Source organism: Artemia sp. Qi Xiang Cuo, chromosome 12, assembly GCF_049724085.1.
Source record: "Artemia sp. Qi Xiang Cuo chromosome 12, ASM4972408v1, whole genome shotgun sequence".
In the NCBI taxonomy this organism is placed as follows: domain Eukaryota; kingdom Metazoa; phylum Arthropoda; class Branchiopoda; order Anostraca; family Artemiidae; genus Artemia; species Artemia sp. Qi Xiang Cuo.
Window position 1 is genome coordinate 20,869,740 of NC_142805.1, and position 24,638 is coordinate 20,894,377.

At 34.9% G+C, this 24,638-nt stretch overlaps 1 protein-coding gene across 3 annotated transcripts in view; it reads left to right on the forward strand.

The window, feature by feature from the left end:
• The first annotated feature begins 1,007 nt into the window (after positions 1-1,007).
• The window catches only part of LOC148945887 (uncharacterized), an 85,952-nt gene continuing 62,321 nt past the window's right edge, over positions 1,008-24,638 (forward strand). For 2 of the 3 annotated variants that reach the window (XM_089097856.1, XM_089097855.1), the window contains exons 1-4: positions 1,008-1,024; positions 3,067-3,194; positions 11,029-11,184; positions 20,235-20,369. In XM_089097856.1, the coding sequence (XP_088953982.1) occupies positions 3,165-3,194; positions 11,029-11,184; positions 20,235-20,369 (321 nt within the window). In that variant the 5' untranslated portion in view covers positions 1,008-1,024; positions 3,067-3,164. Of the gene's footprint in view, positions 1,025-3,066; positions 3,195-11,028; positions 11,185-20,234; positions 20,370-23,521; positions 23,696-24,638 lie in introns of those variants that run through there. The other variant, XM_089097857.1, reaches the window with a different exon arrangement.

Sequence of the window (24,638 nt, forward strand, 5' to 3'; positions counted from 1 at the left end):
AAACAAACATTTCGGAGGGGCTGTTTCCATTAATTTTGAATTGAAGTTATCAAGACCGAGTCAGTTGATTTTAAATTGAAGTTGTCAAGTATTTTGCAGTAGGTTGCAACAAGAAATGGCTAATTGTAGACAGTGCAAAGCCAAGGGAGATTGTCCAAGTAATTGAGAGGCAAATGTTTAAATGGCTGGGGCACGGGTAAATGGCAGGAGTATGGATGACTCTTTTAATGGACACATACTTGTTTGTTAGTGTTTGGAAAGGCATGCATGCCTAAAAGTGATCTTGAAGAACTTTGGAACTTCATTTTTGACTAAAAAGTCCACATTGTTTGCGAAGCCACAACAGATGTGAGTCTGTCAGTTTTCTGGGCTGCCTTAACAAAAATAAGAATGCCAAGGGTAAAAGAAATACAAGGATATTTGTAATTTCTTGCTAACTTTGCGTGGTCTCTCAAGCCATCGGCAGCTGGAGAGAAGAATTTTATGATACTTGGTAATATCAAGACCAAATTACGAAATTGTCTCTAGATGCAAATAACTAGTTGTTTAATGCATGCTAAGCAACTGATTTGGCATTCTGGAGCGTCGTTGGATTCCTGGATTATACCTTTTGGCAATCTGACATGCGCAAGAAGTACTCTGACTGGCAAAAAGTTACCAAAAAGATTACCCTTATATGTTTTTAATGAGTTTGGTGCTTTCACACTAAATCATTCTGCATAGATGTATAAAGTGATTTTTTTTTCATTTTTTACTATGTTTGATTTGAAATGGACGCTTTGAAAGAGGTTTACAAAGCGTGTTTGGTCAATAACACAAGTGGTAAAAATAATTACCTGTATTTTGTGGGATTCCAAGATGGACAAATAATAAACAAAATAGAACCATTTTTTTTTTTAATTGATACATTTTTGGATTCGTGGTGGGTCATTTTATTCATACATTGGAATTTGGCAATCCTGGCAGTTGCAGCCTAAATACACGAAAATTCAAAATAAGTATGTCTCCCGGTGGTAATGTTAAAGTAAGATAATATGACTCTTAGCCTCTATATAGCAGGAAATAAAATCATGGGAAAAATGTCTTTCAATTACAACTTGAAATAATGTTGCCAAATTTCAGTAGCGCTTGGGGTTGTTGTTTTATTTTGCCATATGCCAGCCTTTCTGTTATGCTGCACTTGCCAGCCTTCGTCCTGCCCCACCACTAGCAGAGCCAGATTTAGGCTTAAGTTGAAAAAATTTTTGTTGTTTTTGGTACCAATGTAGTGGTTTACCACTTCTAAAGGATACAGTTAATTTCTAGTGTGCTAGGCCTATTTAATTTAGCTAAGATGAAAGTGAAAAAAACATTTGATGCCTTTTTTATGCTCTTTTAAAGTTCAAGAATTGCTTGTGGGGCTAGTTGCATATTGAGCCCATTAAAGGGGCCCCAAAGGTGTTTCATTTTTGTAAACACACAAAGAATTTAGCCTATCTATACTAGCCTAGTTAAGTTAGCCTATTGAAAAGTGGTTAAAAACATGTCACTTTTTTTTATAAACAAGTTGTTCAAGAGTTATAGGCTATCCCAAAAATAATCTTTTTAATAATTAAAACTTCATTTATTAGGCAACTCAAATATAAACTTCCATTTAAATTTTTTTTTAATGCCATTGACAAAAATATCATTGAATTTTGCAATTCAAAAGCTCCCTTTTGCAAAAAAAAAAAAATAAATATCCTTCAAGCAACAACTAGAAAAGCTTGACCTACCTACCCTAATTTACAGTAGAGACAGAGGAGATGTCATCCTTGCATTTAATATGATGACCATTGACACCATCAAGCCCATTTTTGATCATGTGGTCTTGTGGCACATGCATTTTCTGTGAAATTTAAAACAAGGATAATTTTGTTCACCATGCAATCAGCATACTTCATTTACCAGCACATAATTCTCGACTTATAAAATTATTTTTTATATTCTTAGAATAAGCTATATCAAATTATTCGAATAATTTTCAGATTTTCAATGAGATTCATATTAAATATATATTACAAATAAAGGCAAATCTAAACGCTACTAATGTTTCTCTGAAGAAAAACAAAAAAACAATTCCTAGATTAAGGTTGATTTGATGAGTTACAAGTGCAAACACTTTTCATGCCAAAAATGAATATACCAGAACATGAGGAAATACTATAAAACTGCATTGAAATTTTAGCAGAAAGTAAGAGAAGTTCAACTTCTTCACCAATTATGATGTTCCACTGTGGAATTCACTTACCAAATCTAGGCCTACCTTGTCAACCAGATCAGTTGGCTTCAATTCACTACTGCACCCCCCCCCCTGATGTGCAAATATATAGCCTAAACATAGAAGCTTGGCAATACCTTCCCAGGGTATGTTTTTGGCCCTGGCTTCATTACTGAAAGTTTCACTTTCCAAGATAGCAAAAAGTATCTAAACTAGAATTTTACCATGACAAAATCAAGAAATATAAAAACACATAGGAAATATATAGGCTTAAAATGGGATATAGGCCTATAGTTGTACATTATGAGGGATGGGGGGGGGATAAAGTATAGCAGAACTACAGACAAAATGTGTTAATTTGGCTAATCTTATTCTGCACATGCTATTATGAAGCAGCCAGTGTTTTGGTACTTGTGCATTGTATGGTACCCAAAAAAGAAGTTTGATTAATGTTAATTAAATAAAATAGGATGAATATATACTAGTTTAGAAACAAATTTGGGCTATATATTTGCACATTAGGGTTGGGGGGGGAAGTAAAGCACAGCATATGTTAAATACATAACTTAACCTAACTTAGGTACCTCCCCCCCCCCCCCACAAACCCCAAAAAACAACAGTTTAAATATTGTAAACACAATAGCAAATCATCCTTTGCAAACCATCTATCTAGCAAATACCTGTTTGTCTGGTTTCCTTGTACAGTATATAATGGTGGGTGACATATAATGCACAGGTACCTTATTTTCTTAACATGTTTCCTTCTCAAGAACCCTAGTTATATATTAACAACAACACCATTAATCCTATATTTATTACATTATTAGGTCTACATTTATTTAGCATTGTTAATGGCTAAAATATTCAAGCTAATCTGCCCTGAAAAATTTTCCTATCAATCACCAGTTCTGGGGTCAGTTTGTGGATGATGGTATTTCTATGTGGGACCATGGAGGTGAGTCACTTAACTCCTTCTTAATTCATCTGAACACTTTGGACTCTAACCTAGAACATAACCACAAACTTCCTTTTCTAGATGTTTTAATTTTTAATAAGTCTCCTGGCCTTGAATTTTCTATTTACAGAAAGCATATGCATAATGATAGGTGTTTGCAGTTTTCCTCCAACCACTCTCCCTGCATAAAAAGAGGAGTTGTTATTTCTTTGGTTGACTGAGTAATAAGAATATGCTCAGAGCCTCACATAGTCTCAGAATTGAACTATATTAAGGACAATTTATTTTGTAATGGCTACCCTATAAAAATACTTGAGACTATTATAGACAAAAGATGAAAAAAGGCAGAAAAGGATGCATCAAATCCACTAACCCCAACAGATACCGTCCCATTGGTGGATGATAAGAAACTTTTTACTGTTCTGCCCTACATTCCAAAATTGACTGACAAACTGAAAAGAATCCATAAAAACATAAACTTAATGTCGCCTTTAAGAATTCAAATACTATACAGAACATTTTCAACAACGGCAGAGATAAAACCAGCCCCATTCTGGGTAGTGGTGTTTATAGAATTCCTTGTTCTTGTGGCTGTTTTTATGTTGATAGAACCCAACAGCAATTGGGGGAGAGGTTATCTGAACATAGGTCCTCAATTGACAAGGCCATGAGGTTATGCCAAAGGCCTGAGGTTTTTGATTCTGCCTTGGCACAGCATGTGTATGAGAGTCCCCACCATTTCGTTTTTTTTTTACAAAACCTCCATTGTTGCCCCTGTTAAAGGTCTCATGCAAGTTTTCAGGAGGCAGTTGAAATAAAAAAGTATATTCACCAAAAGGTAGCTCTCAATAGAGACACTTGAGAAACTTTTCTAAGTCCCATTTATGAAATTATTAATTCTGATCGTTTTTACATACATCCACAAAATTATATTGTGCAATCAAATAGAATCTCTGATAATAATCAACCTGGAAAGCAATTGCCTTTAAGAGTGCCTTATATAAAATGAAATTGTGAAATGCCATTTAGACTTGTGTTTTTATTCAGTTACCCTTTCACTGTTACTGAGAAAGGGTTGTCCAATTTTAGTTTTGTGTTTTTATATTGAGGTTTTGTTTTTTAAATTTTTATCAGTCTTATTCTGTGCTGAGGACGGTCAAGCAGAGTTCTTGACCAAAATATTTGCATAATTTTTTCACTGGCTGTTAATTGTCCTGATTTTCTTCCTTTCTTCCTTTCTTTGCAATTTTATGTTTTATCATGATTAGCCAGTGTGGTCTCAGAAATTATTTATAATTCCTAAACACTGTTCTGTTGGATGTGGCTAGCAGTTACCACTCTTGAATTGGTTTTTATTCTGAATAATATGGGTTTTACTAAGGAAAAAGAGTTTGTTTAAGCATATCTATACTCTTGGTTATTATGGGCTGGGATTTGCCCTTTATTAAGTAACCATGATGTGTGAGGCTGTATTATAGTAGTTCAACGTCGTTTTTTTGTTACTTTCCTATTTGCTTCTTATAATGTATGATAAAAATAAAATGTTAGGATTTTAACCTCATCATACACAGCCAAACAGGAGGACTCTCCTGGAGGAAAAATATAAGAAAAAGTAGTGACTAGGACTTTTGCAGTCCCTGTGCCTCTGTTTTAAATATCTCTGAATAGTCACTTTTTTTGAATGGAAAAGGCACTAAAGTCACTTTTTTTTGCATCTTGTTGCAGCCAACCCCTGATTATCTGGGGGCTATATGCTATGTGGCCCCATAAAGGGCTAGTGCATTTACAAAGGCAGTGACCTGTAAATTTGGAAGCAGTGTTAAATCAAACATTGAGTAGTGTGTTCATCTTCTAGGCCTACCTAGCAAAGTAATTGAAAAAACTGCAAATTTATCCAAACAAGTTTTCAAATTGTAAATCAAAAGAATGTTTACCTTTTAGCTAATACCCTAAATTAATTGAACATTCCAAGGATCAGTCTACAATTGCAACTCTTCTGAAGGAAATATCTTAAGCTAATTAAAATTGTCACAATTGTAACTGCAGTTAAAAACTGAAATCTTTATCTACTGACTGTGATGGAATTTCAGCACTTAACCTTCAGCCAGATTGCAAACCCCTGATTTTGCACCTTCAGTTGCTGTTTCAAATTTGTTTAAGTTTGTCTCTGGTACCTGATAGCTTTCTGTGTGGTACAGTAACTTTTATTCTCAAAAAAGGGAAATCCCCTCTAAATTGTTCTTTGTATCAATCTATTACAGTATCTTGCAACCTGAGCAAAGTATTAGAATATATTCTTCTGCTGGATCTTACTATTGGGACTGATTTTGGAGAAAACCAGTTTGGTTTTCAGCCTGGGATCAGATGCATTCATGCTCACTAAATTCTTTCTTCTCTTCTTTTAGATGCTTCACAAAATAAACCATATATTCACCTTTGTGCTCTTGATATTTCTAAAGCATTTGATTCTGTTAACCATGTTCAGCTTTTTCACTCTCTTTTTACTAAAGGGATTAACCTTTCTGTAATTTTCTTGCTGAAGTACTGGTACTCATCATGTTTTCTTAAAGTAAGAGTTAATGGTTCAGTTTTTGAAAAACAGATACCCTTCCGAAAAGGGGTCCGACAAGGAGGTGTTCTATCACCTAGCCTATTTAAACCTTGCATTTCTCAATTTTTAAATAATATATCTCCAACTTATTTTTATGAGTCTTCTAATGTATCATATCTTGCATATGCTGATGATCTTCTTGTCATTAGCAGAAGTAAAGATAGCCTTTTTAAATCTGTTAATTACATTTCTAAAGCATTTGTTCAGATTGGTCTATATCTAAATGTTGATAAATGCAAGTACCTTACTTTTGGTTCTTCCCTTTCTTCACCTTCGCCTCTTGCATGCAAATCGTTTTCTGTCCCTTCTGTCCAATCTTTCATGTGGTTGGGTATTAATATTCCTAATAGTCTAAGATATTTCCATTACTGGCTGATTTCTGGTTCCAGGTTGAAGATTCAGGTTGGTTACTCTAGGATTGTTGGAAACAGAGGAAAATATAATCATAAAGCCTTTTGTAATTTATATTCTTTTTTTTTGTAATCATTTAGTTCTATAACTTTCTGTTTTTTTCGCTCTGTTAAAAAAGAATGATATTTCTTCTTTGCATGTCCAGTACTTTTGATTTTGCAAATTCCTTTTTTTCTCTCCCTAATTGGTACCATAATGGGAAGATAATGTCAAAATATGGACTGGATGATGTTTTTGGGAAAGTTGCCTTGTTGAGCAGAAAGCTGTCAGATATAAAAAAGAATCAACTGCCGCCGTTTCACTGTCTTGAGTTTACTTTTTTTTCGTAGTTTTTGTTTTTTTTGTTGTTTTTTCTTTTTTCTCTTGAGTGAATATATTTTTTTCCTGTCTTGAGTGTGTATTTTTTTTTCGTCGTTTTTGTATTTTTTTTTATATATATATTACTCCACTATTTACCTTGTTGTCATTAGTGGGTAAAAAAATAAAAAAAATTATAATCAACTAAAGGCTCAGCTTAGAATCTTGTTTGGTCTAAGGCAGTTTCATTCAATTCATAAGTTGCAGTTAAATGCATCCAAAGGCAAAAAATAAGAGCAATGCAGGAGCCCATTCTCATTCTCCAAAATTGATCTGGAAAAATGATTAAAGGAATCACCTCAAAAGTAAATTATAACTGTTACTTACTCACATGAGCAATCTTCTGGTTAGCAATCCTTGAGTCAGAGTAGTGATCTAAATGCTTTAACAAATTCATCTACAAAGTATTTCGAATACCTTGCCTTAAATCACACTTGCCAGCAATAAGGACAAATCCTGTAGACACCTGTAATGATGATGGTGACTCAGCTCATTGGGCACATCCCAAACTACACCATGGTTTGCTGCACCAATCTTTATCAACAGATGACTTAAAGGCTTTAATACCATGGGACATGACTGTATTCTGGTTAAGGGAGTTCCATAGGCCAGCCACATAGTTGGAGAAAAATTTGTTTTGCAGCCTATTATTAGAATATCTTTTGTAAAGCTTTCTCTTGGGATGCCCTCTTGTTGTTGAAAAATTGTCTATCTGGAATAGGTTTGGGATAATATCATGGTTGCAGATCAATTTATATATCATACATACATCCCCACACCTATTTTGTTTTGTAAGAGATTGTATTTTGAGCCTTTAGAATCCGGTAGAACATGACAAGTTTTGGAAACCCCTAATGATTTTTGTTGCTTGCTGCTGCACATATTCCTGAATTGATTGATCAAGCTTGTTAACTGGAATAGTAATGGACATCCCAAATTCAAATTTAGGTCAGATCAGGCAATTTAGAGCTTAGTTATCACTGCTGGGGATCTACTGCAGAATGTTCTATTATATCAAAAGTTTGGTTAACTGTAGCTACAATAGACTGCATGTGTAATTTGAATTTGAGCTTATCAACCAAGACTAATGTATTCCCTTGTCAAACTTCAGGTTTAAATATAATCATTTAATGGAGACCCACTACCTATAAATGAAGCACATAAACAAAAGTCAATAAACAAGAGCTAGCAGGCAAAAGCAATATATTTTGTCTTCCTTCTCATTTTGAAATATTTTTGGGCAGACCAGCTGGTGGTGGTTGTCATTGTTGAAGTCTATGCTCAGGTTCATGCAAAAGGGTGGAAAGTCTACCAGAGGGAGTAGTTCTTCCCTGTGGTGGTGGGGCTTGTGTTCTAGTTTCAGGGGGTATTCCTGTGCAAGGAGAGAGTTTACCTCTTTGACTCAATACTCCAATTTCTTTTTCTCCCTTTCTTGCTAATGTTTGGTACTTCAGCCTTGTTGCTACAGCTAGGCACTCCGGCTCTGGAACAATCTGTAACAGGTATTACCCATCACCCTCTATTGCTGCTCCATTTGGGTGTATGTCTTGTTCTGGATACTGGATTAAATATCTGGGGAAGTGATTTGATCTGGTATACTATATCTTGCAAAATGTATTTTTAATTTCGAAATCACTTGCTGTGAATTTGAAGTGGCAAGCTTGTCCACTTCGAAAAATAGACTATAATAGTCTATGGTGATGAGATATTCCCTGCTGTTAAATGTAGAAATATCCACATCCACGCGTTTAAATGGATACTGGAGGACTTCTGAGGACACTAGTGGCTCCTTTTGTTGATTCATCTGATGTCTGGCACATGTTTCACATACTATTTGTATAACATCCTTTGTGATGTTAGGCCAAAATACTGAGCTACAAGCTCTTTCTTTGGTTTTCACAATTCCACTATGTGAAGAATGAAGCTGTTGCAAAATATCTCCACAAAGTGTCTTGGGCACCACAAAACATTCACCTTTCAGTATAATACCATTGTTTGTAACCAGCCCATCTCTGTAGTTCTTATATTTTAGAATTATAGATGGTACTTGTCTTCACTCACTAGGCCAGCCAGATTAAATGATATCTTATAGCGTTTTTAGCTCACTATCTCTCAGCATTTCTTCACGGATTTTCTCTAGTTTGTTTCTGCTCACAGGGATATCTCTAAAGAATGTGTGAATAGCTACTTCTCTTTTGATTTGCATTTCTGGGTCTTGGTCTGGTAATGCATCTGCTACAGGAATCTCTTTGCCAGGGTGGTACTAAAATGACATTTCATATTGCTGGAGCACTAGCATCATTCTTTGCAATCTAGGTAGTGTTCTTTTTATAGGTTTGGAACAAAATTGCTTCTAGTGGTTTGTGATCTGTTGTCACAATGATCTTTCTACTACAAATATATTGGTGGAAATGTGTGCAGCCAAATACAATGCCAAGCAGTTCCTTTTCAATTTGAGAGTACTGCTTTTCTGTTGCACTCAGAGACCTCGAAGCAAAGGCTACTGTTGCGTCATATGCAATCAGCTGAGCACCAAGTCCATGCTGTGATGCATGTGTCATCACCTATACCATAGTGCCTTCAGTATCCAAATATGCAGCATTGCTGCAAATGGCTTCCTTGATTCTGGCTCTGGTCTGGTTGTGAACTGCTTTCCATTCAAACTCCTTGGCCTTTGTTAATTCCCGAAGTGGTTGGTTCAAGGTAGAGAGGTAAGGAATATATCTTGACAAATAGTTAAACATGACTAGGAGAGTCTGGAAGTCATCTTTGCCTTTGGTGGCTGGCATTTCCCTGATCGCCCTAAGTTTTGAAGGATCAGGTTTTATACTCCTTTTGTCAGTATATGACCAAAGTAGGGAATAGCTTCAACATCAAAGAGACAATTCTTTTTATTGAACTTGAAGCCCTTTTTAGAACTGTTCTCAGCTTCCTATCATGCTATTTCCTGCTACCAGCCATTCCAACAACATCGTCAACAACCAGTCCAATGTCAATATCTTCAGACGCCTTTTCCATCTGCTTTTGGTACTCATCCTGAGCTGATATGAGCCGAAAAGGATATATCTTAAATTTTTATCTTCCAAATGTGGTATTGAAATTGGTTAAATCAGCAGACTCCTCATCCAAAACCGACCAGTAGCCATTTCTAGCTTCAGTCTTGAAAAATTGCTCTGCTCTTGCACATTTTACTACAATATCATCAAAACTAGGAATGGGGTGATGTGGACGTTTTATGTATTCTTTCAAATCAACTAGATCAAGGCAAATCCAGATTGTGCATCTGGTTTCTTAACCAGAACAATGAAATTGACCCAGGCTGTTGATTTCTTCACCTTCTCTATGATGCCAAGGCTGTCTAATCTGTCTAGTTCTTCTATTAATTTTGGGTTGAAGGGCTTAGGGAACTCTTTAAGGTGACTGGACAGTTGGTGCTGATCCTTCCTTCAAGTAAGTGTGACATTTTCCAGGCTATATTGTGGTAATTGCTTAATTAAACAAAAAATAATTTAATGTGAAATAAAACATTTATAACGCAAAAAAAATACAAAATACAGTTTTGAAATACCACTTTTTATTAAGATAAAAGTACACATCCTGGAATGTTTGGGCTTGAAAGGAACTTGCTCAATAACCATTTTCCTGGCTAAGTATGTTAATTGGCCGGATAAATGTAGTTGACATATATATAGTTGACATGTATGTAGTTGACATATATATATATATATATATATATATATATATATATATATATATATATATATATATATATATATATATATATATATATATATATATATATATATATATATATATATATATACATATATATATATATATATATATATATATATATATATATATATATATATATTAGTCAGGTCAAAGCCTAAGGCACACTACCAAAGTTTTATTTTACCTTAGGACCATAATTATATCCCCTGCAAAGGGAGAAATAAGGTATCAAGTAGAACTTCACCCTACAACCTTAAACTCACTTCACCACAGCTTAAACTCACTTCACCACAGCTTAAACTCACTTTACCACAGTACTCTCCCCTTTAACAAGAGTTGTCCCCAACTCTATATAATTTACTTTTGCCAGACATTGACAAGACAAGTAACTACCCATTGACAATTAGAACTACTAACTCTGATTGATACTATGTCTATCTGTGTATGTATCAGATTTGTGTGATGTTCACCACTTGATTTCTCCTCAGCAAACAATGGTGATTCAGGCGGATTCTGGTATTTTGGAGAATCTAAGCACTGATTTTGTTGTTGTTTGTTTTTTTTTTTTTTCTATTTGAAGTGTTTGATGTGCATATTTTCCAAGGTTGTTTATATGTTTAAGGGGTATAGGACTCAATCTAGCTAGCAAAAATAACTTTGAATGTTGTTTAGATAACATGGTAAAGAAAAATGTGTCTCCTATGTATAATTGTTTTCAAGGGTTGGCATGAAGGAGGCTACAGAAATGATTTTCTCATTCAGCATAGGGAGGAACGCGAAGACATGGATGATGTAATTCCTGTGTCTGCTAAGCAGCTGTACCATGCAATTTTTTGTGTTTTATCTTCTGAGCCTGATGACGACCTACAAAATAAGGTATTTGTATTGCTGATCTGAATTCTTTTATTTTACAGGCTGCTTTTGTTTTTCAGGGATTATCCTATTGAATCAGGTAGAAATCGACCCATCATAGTTTCATATTTTGGTACCCCTGCATTCACTATCCGTGTTTTCTATTTTAATCTTAGTAGCATACTCTAATAAGTGACTGATTTATGGGTTAATAAATGGCACTTGTTGATTACTACTTAAATTTCAAAAGCTAAAAATTTTGCTTTTAATTGTTGTTGTTTCTGTTATTCGCTTTCTGGAATTAATTGAAAAAAACTTTCCGGAAAATAAGTTTTTCAAAGAAAAATAAAGCAGCAGATACAGCTCAGCAGATATAAATGCCTGTTAAAATTCAAATTTAAAACAACCAGAAATTACTATTAAAGAATAAATTAAACCCAAAACGAACAGAAATTAAATAAACAATCATAGCAATAACATACAACAAGTAATAATATAAATGAATAAATAGATCTTAAAGCGAGTAATGCTTAGATTGAATCGGAAAATCAAGCTTAAAACGAAAAAAAAAATATTTGGCTATTGAAGTATAAATGAAACTTAAAACAAACAGAAATTAAATAGATAATCAATGCAAACACACATAGAATAGATATTAATGTAAATGAATAAATAAATCTTAAAACAAGTGAAACTTAAAGTGAATATGCAAATCAAGCTTGAAACGAACAAAAATCACTACAAACAACAGTTTGGGTATCGCCTCCATCTTTCACTGTAAAAGTCTAAAACCTACTGCGTCATTTGCGATCTGAATTCTTTTATTTGTACAAAAAATGTATAATTATATTTGTTTTATCCAAAAACATTCATGGTCTTGATTTTCACTTCAAATAAAGATACAAATTAAATTTTACCTATCTTTGAATTGGGTCGAGATTCTTTGCTGCTTAGTTTTATTTGATAGATGATGCCTTATAATAATTTTAATAAGGATACAAATTTTTGCTTATTTTTTTACAAAACAGTACCCTACAAGAATCAATAGATTCTTAGATGTTCGAACCCTGAGACCCACTGCCCAAATGTGTGACAGTTGTTACCAGGGGTGTAGCTCCAGCATTTCTATTGGGAGGGGGCAAGAGGGATCCACATCCGAAGAGTGAAGGGGCAAAGGTTATATAATAATATTTTTCTCCAAATTATTGAGGGGACATGTGCCCTCCCCCTTCAAATGACGCCACTGATTGTTACATCCTGTGCTATCTCCTCTCCTGCATACCCTCTATGTAAGAACCGCAAACTTCCTTGGTAATTTTTCAAATCTATGAGGGATAATTGATTCCTCTGCCCTCCCTGTGGCTGCTCTCTGCGTTTTCTGTTTTCGTCTTTGCAGTATACTGAATAAGTGATTTATTGATGGGGTTTCTCAACTTTCTTAATGAAGACACAAAAATGTTTTTTTTCGATCAAGAGAGGACATTTTTTTTCTTTTTTTTCGTTTTTTCTCAATGAAAATACCAATAAAAAGGATATTTTTCAAAATCTATGGGACAACACCCCCCAGCTCCTCCCGTTGCTTTCCCTATCCGTGTTTTCTATTTTAATCTTAGTAGCATACTGTAATAAGTGACTGATTTATGGGATAATAAATGGCACTTGTTGATTACTACTTAAATTTCAAAAGCTAAAAATTTTGCTTTTAATTGTTGTTGTTTCTGTTATTCGTTTTCTGGAATTAATTAAAAAAAAACTTTCCGGAAAATAAGTTTTTCAAAGAAATATTTAGCAGCAGATACAGCTCAGCAGATACAAATACTTTTTAAAATTCAAACTCAAAACGACCAGAAATTACTATTAAAGAATAAATTAAACCCAAAACGAACAGAAATTAAATAAACAATCATAGCAATAACATACAACAAGTAATAATATAAATTAATAAATAGATCTTAAAGCGAGTAATGCTTAGATTGAATCTGAAAATCAAGCTTAAAACGAAAAAAAAATATTTGGCTATTGAAGTATAAATGAAACTTAAAACAAACAGAAATTAAATAGACAATCTATGCAAACAAACATCCAATAGATATTAATGTAAATGAATAAATAAATCTTAAAACGAGTGAAACTTGAAGTGAATATGCAAATCAAGCTTGAAACAAACAAAAATCACTACACACAAGAGTTTGGGTATCGCCTCCTTCTCTCACTGTAAAAGTCTAAAACCTACTGCGTCATTGGCGCCTCACTGAAAACGAATTATATTACAAATATTTTATTTTCCAGTTCTTAAATCATTGAAAATAAAAATAAAATTAGAGTTAAATAAATTCTTAAACTGATGGATCTATCAACAACTAAAATCACTATAAATTCAATATTCAATTTGATGTTGTTTATACTCTCCAAGGCTGTTCAAGACGCATATAATTTTCAGTAAAGAGCATTATTTACAACGCCTGCCTCCGGGCCATGGGGGTCTGCGTCGACACAGGAGTTTTTCTTATCTGACCTTTGAATTATTTCTATGAAATGGCTAATTTAAAAATGTTATTGGATTGACTTTGGGAAAAAGGGTGTGTGGGAGGGGGGGGGGTTAGCTGTCCTCGGATATCTTTTGATTCTCAAAAAGGGAACTAGAACTTTCAGTTTTCAATCAAATGAGCCCTCTCTGAAGTTTATACGAGCATGCCTCTCATAAGAACCATACACGCCCACAGGACAACACTTACAACTCCTACCCCGTGGGTCCTGGGGGGGGGGGATGTTTACACCCGAGTTTTTGTTATCTAATTTTTGAACAATTTTAAAAAACTGGCTATCTCAAAATTTGTAGCGGGTGGGTTTGGCGGAACAGGGCATGGGGACGGGCCGTTGCCCTTAAATCTCTTGACTTTTAAAAAGTGAACTAGAATTTTCAATTTCCAATCAAATGAGTCCTCTATGAAGTTTATACGGGCATTCCTTTCATAAGAACCATACATGCCCTTATGGCATAACCTAGAACGCCTTCTCCCGGGCCCTGGGCGGTTTTATTGACACCCGAGTTTTTATTATCTGACCTTTGAACTATTTTGTTTTTTTTAATGTCTATCTAAAAAAAATTTATCAGATGGGTTTGGAAAAAGAAGGCTGTTGGGGGGGGGGTCTAGTTGCCCTCGGATCTCTTTTGACTATTAAAAAGTGAACTCGAACTTTCAATTTCCAATCAAATAATCCCTCTCTGACGTTTATACGAGTATTCCTTTCATAAGAACCATATATACCCCAGGGCATAACTTACAACGCCTGCCTTTGGTGCCAGGGGGCTGTTTTTACCCCGAAGTTTTTGCTATTTGGTCTTTGAACTATTTTTAAAAAAATGGCTATCTCAAAGTTCTTATCAGATGGGTTTGAGAAAAAAGGGCGTGGAGGGGGTGGGCTAGGTACCCTCCAATCTATTTTGAATCTTAAAAAGTGAACTAGAACTTTCAATTTCTAATCAAATGAGCCCTCTTTGAAGTTTATACGAGCATCCATTCCATGAGAACCCTATATCCCCCAGGGCAAAACCAAAAACGCGTGCACCCGAGCCCGGGGGGGTTGTTTTGACATCAGAATTTTCATTTTATGATCTACGAACTATATTTAACAAAATAGCTATCTAAAAATTTTTATCGGGGGCATTCGGGAAAAAAGGGCGTGGGGGGCCTAGTTACCCTCCAATATCTTTTGACGCTTAAAAAGTGAACTAGAACTTTCAATTTCCACTCAAATGAGCCCTCTGAAGTTTATACGAGCATTTCTTCCATAAGAACAATATAGGCCCCCAGGACACAACTTATAACCCTGGCCCTGAAGACCTTGGGGGGGGATTGTCATGCTCAAAGATATAATATCCAGACTACGTTGAACAAAATGGCTATCTCAAAATTTTGATTGAATGTGTTTGGGGAAATGGTGCGCATGGAAGGGGTGTTAGTTGCCTTCCTGTCACTTTCGACTATTAAAAAGGGCCCGAGTCATTTAAATTTCAAATCGAATGAGTCGTTTTCGAAGTTTCTACGACAAAACTTTCCGTAAAAACCTTATATGCCACCAGGGCATAACACAACCCTTGCCCTGAGGACTCTGGGAGGGGGCTGTCATCCTCAAAGACATCAGTTCCAGAATTTTCAACTACGTTGAACAAAATAGCTATCTCAAAATTTTAACCGGATGTGTTTGGGGAAAAGGTGGGCGTGAAAGGGGGTTTAGTTGCTCTCCAATCATTTTCGACTATTAAAAAGGTCACTAGCCCTTTGAATTTCCAATCGAATGAGCCGTCTTTGAAGTTTCTATGACAAAGCTTTCTATAAAAAGCTTATATGTCCCCAGGGCATAGCTTACAACCCTCGCCCTGAGGGCTATGGGGGATTGTCCTCCTCAAAAACATAATTTCTAGCTGGAAATCAACTACGTAGAATAAAATAGCTATCTAAAAATTTTGGTTGGAATTGTTTGGGGAAATTGTAGGCGTGCAAGGGGTGTTCGTTGCCTTTCAAGCCCTTTTGACCCTTAAAAAGGGCACTAGAACTCTTGATTTCCAATCGAATGAGCCCCCTTTGAAGTTTCATGACAACCCCTTCCATATGCAGTGGCTCTGGGAAAAAAATAATAATAATAATACAGCATTGGAGCCGTATGGCCTTTACTATAGGCAACGCTATAGCGTTGGCTCTGAGTATGGTTCTCTTTAGTCGTAATGTTCAAAAATTAGTGTTTTATTTTGAGAGTTATTTTTAGTTGTATTATTTACCAGTACTTAGCCAAGACATTCTTCTGGATAATGAAAAGAAGGTTGTAATTTTATCCAAAGGAATTACTCTTTAGTATCAAAACCCTCCTCTAAAAGAGAACTATTTTAGTCTAATTACTCCCTTGCTCTGTATATCTATGCCTAAAGCACAGTCAGCATGAGTGGAGATGCCCCCCTCCCTATACCCAGGGTTGTAAAAAGCTCAAAAGTAGCCAGTCGCAGAACTCGACAAAATTCCAAAAGCTGCCAACAAATTTTGGGGATATTGGAAGCACTGGCGTTTTCTGAGAAAATCTGCCGACAAATTTTACCAGGTAATGACAATTGTCAAGTAGGTTTGATACCATGCTACCCCACTTTTGGCACGCCGGCCCATATCCTATACTTAAAATGATTTAAGCCCCCGCTCCCAACACTCATGTGTTTTTACATATATTAAAAAAAAAAAACAAGAACATATGGGTTCAATCTTAATGGGGTTGTGCTAAGCTAAAACAGTCTTTTCTTGCAGAAAAAGAGTCATTTTTAACATGCCATGTGTTTCATCAGTGTTCTTTTTTAATATTTCCTTATTACATAACCCAGGGTTTTCAATATCAGCCCTTTTTGGGAGGGGCTAAGTTTTGCATTGGGTATGATAAGTTTTTTTTATTATTGTAAAAATGCTAAAAGCTACATGTTTGTTCCAATCCTTTTCTAACGTTAACAGTAATTGTTGTGCTAATACATGCTATTAACTGAACTGTAAGAAATTTTTCATGATAAATATGGCCCAAAAATTTTCTGCCTATTATCTTATAACAGATATTTCGTTTCTTTTATAGTATAAAATCTTAGTGACATATACATTCTATTAAGTTAGCATTTGTCTTGGATTCAAAAACTAACAGACATTTAGATTTCGTGATCAAACATACCTTGTCTGTTCTAAAGACCTTCATTGTGGCTCATATTAATGTTGATTCCCCTTTATTTATGGCACCATTATTAGACTAAGTGTCTTATATAGGTGTTGCAGTCCTGTATCGTCTCTTATTGCAGAAATAAATGGTAAATGAAAGACTACATTCATATGCTTACCGATATAAATAATGAAGATGTTTAAAACAAAATTTAAATGGGGATATTTGTCAGGTTCTAATTTTTAAATTTTTCTTGTTTTCTTGTTTCATAAGAATCATTGCCCCACCCCCACCACCGCCTTTTCCCTCCTGGCGTCCAAAATGGATATGCTTTCCCCATAAGACCTTTTTGAAGAATTGACAATGAAACAAGTGGTGGAAATGATGAATGTTGAATTACTTCTTGACTTACAGATTCCCTCCCCCCTCCCCCTGTTAGGCCGGGGCGGGGTGCAATGTTTAGGAATGATAACTCAGCTCGAAAATTCGTTAATGTAATTTTTGATTTTATATTAGTTGCATTCCAATATACTACATACCAGTAAAAAGAGGTGAAAAGACCTTTATTGTGGCTCATATAACTCCCATAAGAAGATGTTAAGACAAACTTTAGGGATTTAAACAGACACTGAAAGATTTTGATTGTAGTCTTTAAAATTTACAAAATAATCTGTACCACTATAAATAATTAAGATGCTACAACAAGTTATTCATTTGTACTTGTTTGACATTGCCCTTGGCTCGTCGTAGCATTCGAGATCCGATGATATATTTTACTCTAGTAGGCTCTGTCCGCAGTTGATGGCTCTCGGATCGACAACCATTCTCGGACACAGCGTCTGCTCTGTATTTTCCGCTGTAATTCTGCCAAATATGTTTGACCTCTGGTTGCAGCCATGGCTGTAGCGAGAGAAACTTCCAAGGAACTGCTTCAGCATCACGTCAGCACGGCGTCATAGCACGGGGCTGAAACCTTGGAGACGTCTGTATTTAATAAATGTATGTTTGTGGTCGGTTTGTATATCATGTTATTGCTGGCATCTTCAAATTGTCTAAGCATCAGAACACCCTGAAAGCAGAACAAATTACCAAGGAGGTTATTTATTGATGTTAAATTCACTGGCCATCAAAGACTTTTTGACTCCATCAAACATAGATTGGAGAGATGTATCCAGCGTCTTTTCTAAAGGTTTTTACTTCTGTTCGTAAAAACAACACTGTATCACCAAACCACCTGAGATGTACACGCTCCTCCTCCACTCCACTCTATTTAAAGTTTTGATCTTTACCCGCTTCCATGAAGTTCTAACTTCCTTTAAATCCTTGCCTGAGAGTTCTTCCCATCCAATTCGAGACAACTGGTTTTTTGTTTGGCCCCAGATGAATGGCCGAAAAGAACTATGTTTGGCAATCTGTCTGTGTCCTAGCCATCTCAACTTATCTTTCATTATAGCCCTAGACAGCAAGGCCGTACCCAGGATTTTTTTTCGGAGGGGGTTTTACTCAAAAATAAACCTTTTTTTTGGGGGGGGGGGCTCAAGTCCTCCTATCCCCCCCTCTGGGTACGGCCTTGCTATACAGTGGAATCGACCTATGTTTTCGTGCAGCTTGACATACGGTTAGTCGAATGTGTACCTAAAACTATCTGTGGAAAATTCGTCTGGGAAACATTAAAAAGAAATCTCCCTCTGTCTTTTAAAACGGTTACGTTTCAGAGCCGTACTTGACCATTGTCATTATTGTAGATTTTAGTATTCTAATCTTGGTTCACAGATAGCTCTTCCGATTCTTCCAACCCTTTTTTGAACTAGGCGTTGAATATTCTACTTTTTATATCTTGACTGCATCCACCATCTTTACTAATAATACTACCCAGTTACATGAAACTATCCACTTGATAGATTTTTCGTTAGGTAACATGGCCTACTCACCTCCATTTATTTCTAGTTTCAGCAACTTAGTGATCTAAACATTAATTTTTAAACCTATTCTTACACTCTGAACTGTGGAAACCGCAAAAAAATAATTTATTTTACTAAGATTTTTATCTAGGACATTCAAATATCTGCATAATCTAAGTGTAGGAGGGTTTTACCTCCACATTTGATTCCCTGCTGAGATCATTTATCTTTGGTAAATTCACTGAGTCATTAAAGACTTCAACAAATGAAGATTCGAGGGACCTATCCAGCCTTTGTTCTATAGGCTTTGATATATAGGCTATAGGCGTTCTCTATAGGCTAATGGCGTTAATCCCAACACCTTGAATTATGCTATTGACGGAACTTTGGAAGACAATAGTACCCATCCACCAACTCCCCGTCCTTGCTTGCCTTTACTCCCATTGTGAATTGAAGTTAGAATATTTTGGATATTGTAAATGAATTCGTACGTTGACTTGGTAATATTATTTACTTATTTTAACGGAAAGTTGTTCCGACTTTTTTTTTGCAATGCAAAAATTAGGTATTTTGAGGTTCTGCATGGATTTGAGGGTTTTTTTCTTTTTGATGTGGAAAAACTGTGGGAAGTTCAACCCATGAGTATCAAAAGTCGTAGCCCCTCACCAAAACGCTACAAAGCTAAGAATATTGTATGACAATGACCAAAATAAAGAAAATCAAAATTTACAGAGTTGATATTCTTGAAAAAATGTAAATTTTTGACTTTTTGAATTATAAATTCAGAAGTCTGCAAAATAAATTATATAAAAGCCTATTATGTAACCTGAAAAAAGGAAGAAAATAAAGCTCATATTGCATGCCTGATGTGAACAATTTGTATGAAAACTGTAAACTAGAAGTATACAAAATAATACTAGGTTTATATGAATCTCAAATCACAAGGAATAATAGTAAAAACTTATTATCGTGGGTATACTGCATTATTTTTCCATTTTTTAGCTTTTTAGAATAAGTTCAAAAACGAATAGTTAAGTACCCACCTCCCAAAAGAACAGAAGCTGAAATTCATATTGTACATCTCGCGAGCTCGACCTCTTTTATTGATCTTGGGCTAAAATTATAAAGTGGAATACCAATTTGTCTAAAGGAATTTTTTAGAAGTTCTGAAAAATCAAAAACTTGGTACTCCAAAAATTTGATGGAAAAAGTTAGGAAGAGCATTCCTAGTTGGCTGGAAAAGTTGTTTTGGGAATAATCATTATCAAGTGAAACACTACGCCGTTTTATGAATATTGCTTTTGTACTACAGAATTTGCAATGTTAACAGTGATCTTGGAAATAATTGTGGGTTTTAACTAATTTCGTTGTCCCCTACCCTATTGTACCCTTTTTATTTAGCTGAATTTAGCCTTTTTTAAAAGGATAAATTCACAATACCTTATTCCCTTTCATTTTACCGTTTTTTATTTAACTGAATCTGTTTTCCAGCCTCATAGATCTTCCCAAGATGATAAAAATGACAATAGAACGGAAGAATGGGTCAATTCGATGGGTCAAATGTCCAAAAATCAGGACTCTTTATTGACAGACTCTGAAAGTAACTCCAAGAGTAAGACTCCCGAGGTAAAATCTATTGTTCAAATTTATTTGGCTTAAAATTATTCTTGTTAAAGCGTAATTTTAGTGGAGAAGCAAATACTTTTTTTTTTTTTGACATTTCAAACCTTTGAGGATATTACCGGTTTTTTACCTTAGCTACTTTGGACTTAAGGAGTGTTGCTGTGTTCCGTCTCAAGCAGCCTAGGATCTTTATCCCAGGCTGGATAAAGATCCAGCCTGGAAAGGGCCCTATTTTCTGCCGATCACTTTAAGCTGTTAAAAAGGGTGCTAGAACTCATACTTTAGTTAGGGCTTGTTAAGTATGTTGGGGGGGGGGGTATTGGCACTTGAAATTTAAAGCTGTAGTTTTCTTTAAAATCATACCGGTTTTGGAGAGTTTTTTTCTGAAATTGTGAAAATGTACTTTTGCTAATAATTTGCAATGTGTAGGCTATCTTTAAACTTCATGAATCTTTGGAATCATTAGCAAAAGGTGTTTAAGCTCATCTCAGCTACGGATAATCAGGCATCAATTATTCGATTAAGGAATATTTCGAAGCCTGAACATCCCTAGTTGCAGGTAAGTTTGATTACTTTCTTCCAATTATGTCCAACAATAAACAATGGCTGGCGCAAGAAATAATCATATTTACAATTAGCATAAAAAGGACTTCCTTTTTATCAACTCAGATCTTCAGGAACAGAGCTGTTCGGAGATTCATTCCATAACAGAACTGTTACTGATTTTTTTTTCTTTTTTTTTTAGTTTTGGCTACTATTTGCATTGATCAATCTTAACTTGAGATAAGATATTATTTATTGCAAGAAATCCATCACAATTTTAAATAGAGCCGAATTCGCTGTTTATGCCAAGTAAAGAAAAAAAACGCAAGAAAAACAGAATCAACAAACGACATGGAAAAAACGCAAACTAAAACAAAGGGAAAGTGAATTATGTTATTCATAAATTAGTCAGTATGAACATTTAAGCTAGGTTAAAGTTCATTGGCATAAACCGTTTGATTTTTATGTGAAAACATTTCCATTTTGCAATAAAAACCTATAAACAGCTATTAATTAAATAATTATTTATTTAAATAACAAAAGAAGAGAATAAATTATTTAAGCTAATTTAATCGCCTGTACGAGCAAATATTCGCTTCTTTTCTTGTTGACTAGAAATTGAAAATTTAGTTTCTCTCGCCACCAAAATTCTGTTTAAAATCATTTTTTCCTTAAACTTGTTTTATTATTATTATTTCCTTGTCGCTCCAGCTTTTGGGCGATTTGCTGATATTTCAATTTAGGATTGGCTGTAAATTAAAATTAACTATGATGATATAATTTATTTGCCCCTCCCAGACCTCGATTTGCCCCCCCCCCCCCCCCCCAGCTGAAGTTTAGTTTTCTTCAAAAGTCCATCGCAAATCTAATTGAATCCAGGCAGAGAAAAAGAAATTTCGGACATTCACCGGTGACTGCCGACATTAACCAAATTTTGAACATTCACGGTAACATCTATTCACTACAATAGCGTTGAGCTAACATGAACGTATCAAAGTAAAAAAAAAAAAAAAATGAATGAAATAATGTACTAACCTGCAAAAAGAGCAGTGACAAAACCCAAAGGAGAAAGTACTACTTCTGAGGTGAAAATAGTAAGATGTAATGAGAACGTCAATTGACAAAAGATGTGTAATCACTTCCCTACTATTGGGCAGCGTGTGTCATCATCGGTGCCAGTATTTGATCAAGATGGAGATTTTCGTCAGTTCCTACTTGAAGATTGTGATGTGTCTGCGTACCTTAAATCTGTAACTATTGATGAATTATTTGATGTTATAAATAATATGAAAAATGGTGCATCAGGAGGCGATTTTATTTCGTTGAAGGTTTTTAAGTCGATATTACCTGTTATATCTAGTCATTTTTTAGGACTGATAAATAATTTTTTAAAAGCTGGAATATTTCCCGATTGTCTAAAGTAGGCGAATGTTATCCCGATATTTAAAGGAGGGGATAAGAATTGTTTTAGTAATTATAGACCGATTTCTTTACTGCCATTTATTTCTAAAGTGTTTGAAAAGTTGATTCATAGTAGGATGGTAAGTTTTTTCGAGAAAAGACAATTTTTTAGTTCTAGTCAGTTTGGGTTTGGGAGTCATCATTCTACAGAGCATGGAGATTTGTTTTTAACAACTTTTATTAATGATGCTTTAGACAAGGGTCTGAAGATAGCTTCGATATTTTTGGATATTACTAAAGCATTTGACTCTGTTGATCATGATATACTAGTTCAAAAGCTATATAGTAGTGGTATACGTGGTGATTTTTTAAATGTGATAGTTAGTTTTCTTAGTGGAAGGACTCAGTTTGTCGTGATGTATGGAGTTACATCTAAAATTTAATATATTTAGATTGGAGTACCCCAGGGTTCCGTTTTGGGCCCTTTGTTGTTTTTGGTTTATATTAATGACCTTTGTAGAGCTTCAAGTAATGTGTCTTGTTCTTTAGACCTTGATACTTACGGTACTAAAGGAATTCTACCATGTTTTGCTGATGATGCCCATTTGACTGTAGCTGCTAGAACTGAAAATGAGTTGATGACTATATTGAAACACAAGGTATTTCTTCGATTGAAAAGTGGATGCGAGTAAATAAATTGAAACTGAATCACAATAAGTCGAATTTTTTAATTTATGGTAGAATTACTGGACATTATCCATGGATTAATAGGATAGAAGTAGGGCACCATACTATTGTAAGATCTACTAGTCCTAGATACCTTGGTGTTATAATTGATGAAAGCCTTAGTTTTAAAGACCATATTGCATCTGTTAACAGCAAATTGTCCCATAATATTGGTATTATGCGTAAACTTAGGTATCTTTTTCCGTGTGAAATTCTGAGAATGTTGTATTTTTCTATGGTTCACCCTTATCTCATTTACTGTTGTATGGTTTGGTCGAAAACATTCGTAACTCACCTCCATCCGCTCTGCGTAACACAGAATATGGCAATTAGAGTTCTTTATGGTAATCAAATTGACCTATCTGTATCGGTGAGGCATCTGTACCGCGAGTATGAAATTCTACCGTTGACAGGAATATGTGTATTCTATAATGCTCTGTTTATGTTTAAATATTTAGCTTCGGAGTTACCATCATGTTTTTCAGGAATGTTTAGTCTTGCGTCTACTACTCACGATCATTTGACACGATCTTCTCAGTTGGTGCGAAGACCAGCTATGGTCACGTCTAGGTCTAGGTTTTCAATCCGCCATGTTGTTCCATTAGTTTGGAAGAGTTTGCCAGAGGATTTGAGGAATGTTGGGGGTTTGCAGGATTTTCGTAAGTCGCTAAAGAACCGTTGTTTTGATGTGTATATTTTGAATGGATTATTCCACGCCACTTAAGTTTTGTTTTTGAGGAGGGTTTAGTTGCAGCTGAATATGATTATAATTATTATAATTTTGTTGGGTGTTGTTTGGAGGTTCGTTGGTTTTCGGGTCCCGTAAGTTGAGCTATAATTGTGTGTATGATATTTGTTAGTTTTTTTTTTAAATTTTTTATTAGTTTTTTTTTTTCTTTTTTTTGGGTGTCTTTTTTTTTTGATTTATTAGGAGGGTTTTCTCCCGCACAAGCATTGCTTCAGGGAATCGATGATGTATATATATATTTTTTTTTAAATAAACCCATTGTTACTTAAAAATCAACGGATAGAATAACGAATAAAATACTGCACAAAGAAATGACTTTTTTATTTTTATTTAAGTAAAAAATATATACTATATATTTACTATATAAACTATATAGTAGTTTCTAAACTACTATATAAACTGAGTAATGTATTTACTAAAAAAAAAAAAATACCATATACCAACAAAAACTATGTTCAACTTAAATCTATTTGTTATGCCTAATTTAACTGATAATTAACTATTTATTACTTGCCTATATTATTGCTTAAGAATCGACAAGTCTATTTGAATAGGTTTTAAGTTAATTTTTCATTGATTCTCATTTCCCATTGACAATGTTCCTTTCATTAAGTAATGTTTAGCCCAATGGTGGATCCAGGATTTTTGTTGGGGGGGGGGGGTCTAGAGCAAAATCTTGGGGGAGGCCCAATGTGACCAGGGGTGTCAATTAGCAAAATCTTGGGGGGGAAGGGGGTGTGGTCCCCCTGGATCTTCCAGTGGTGGAGGATTATAAGGAAAGCTTTAAAAGCGAATCAGAAATTTGTTTTTATGTATTTTGTTACATTTTTACCAGTCGGACAACAATTTTCATA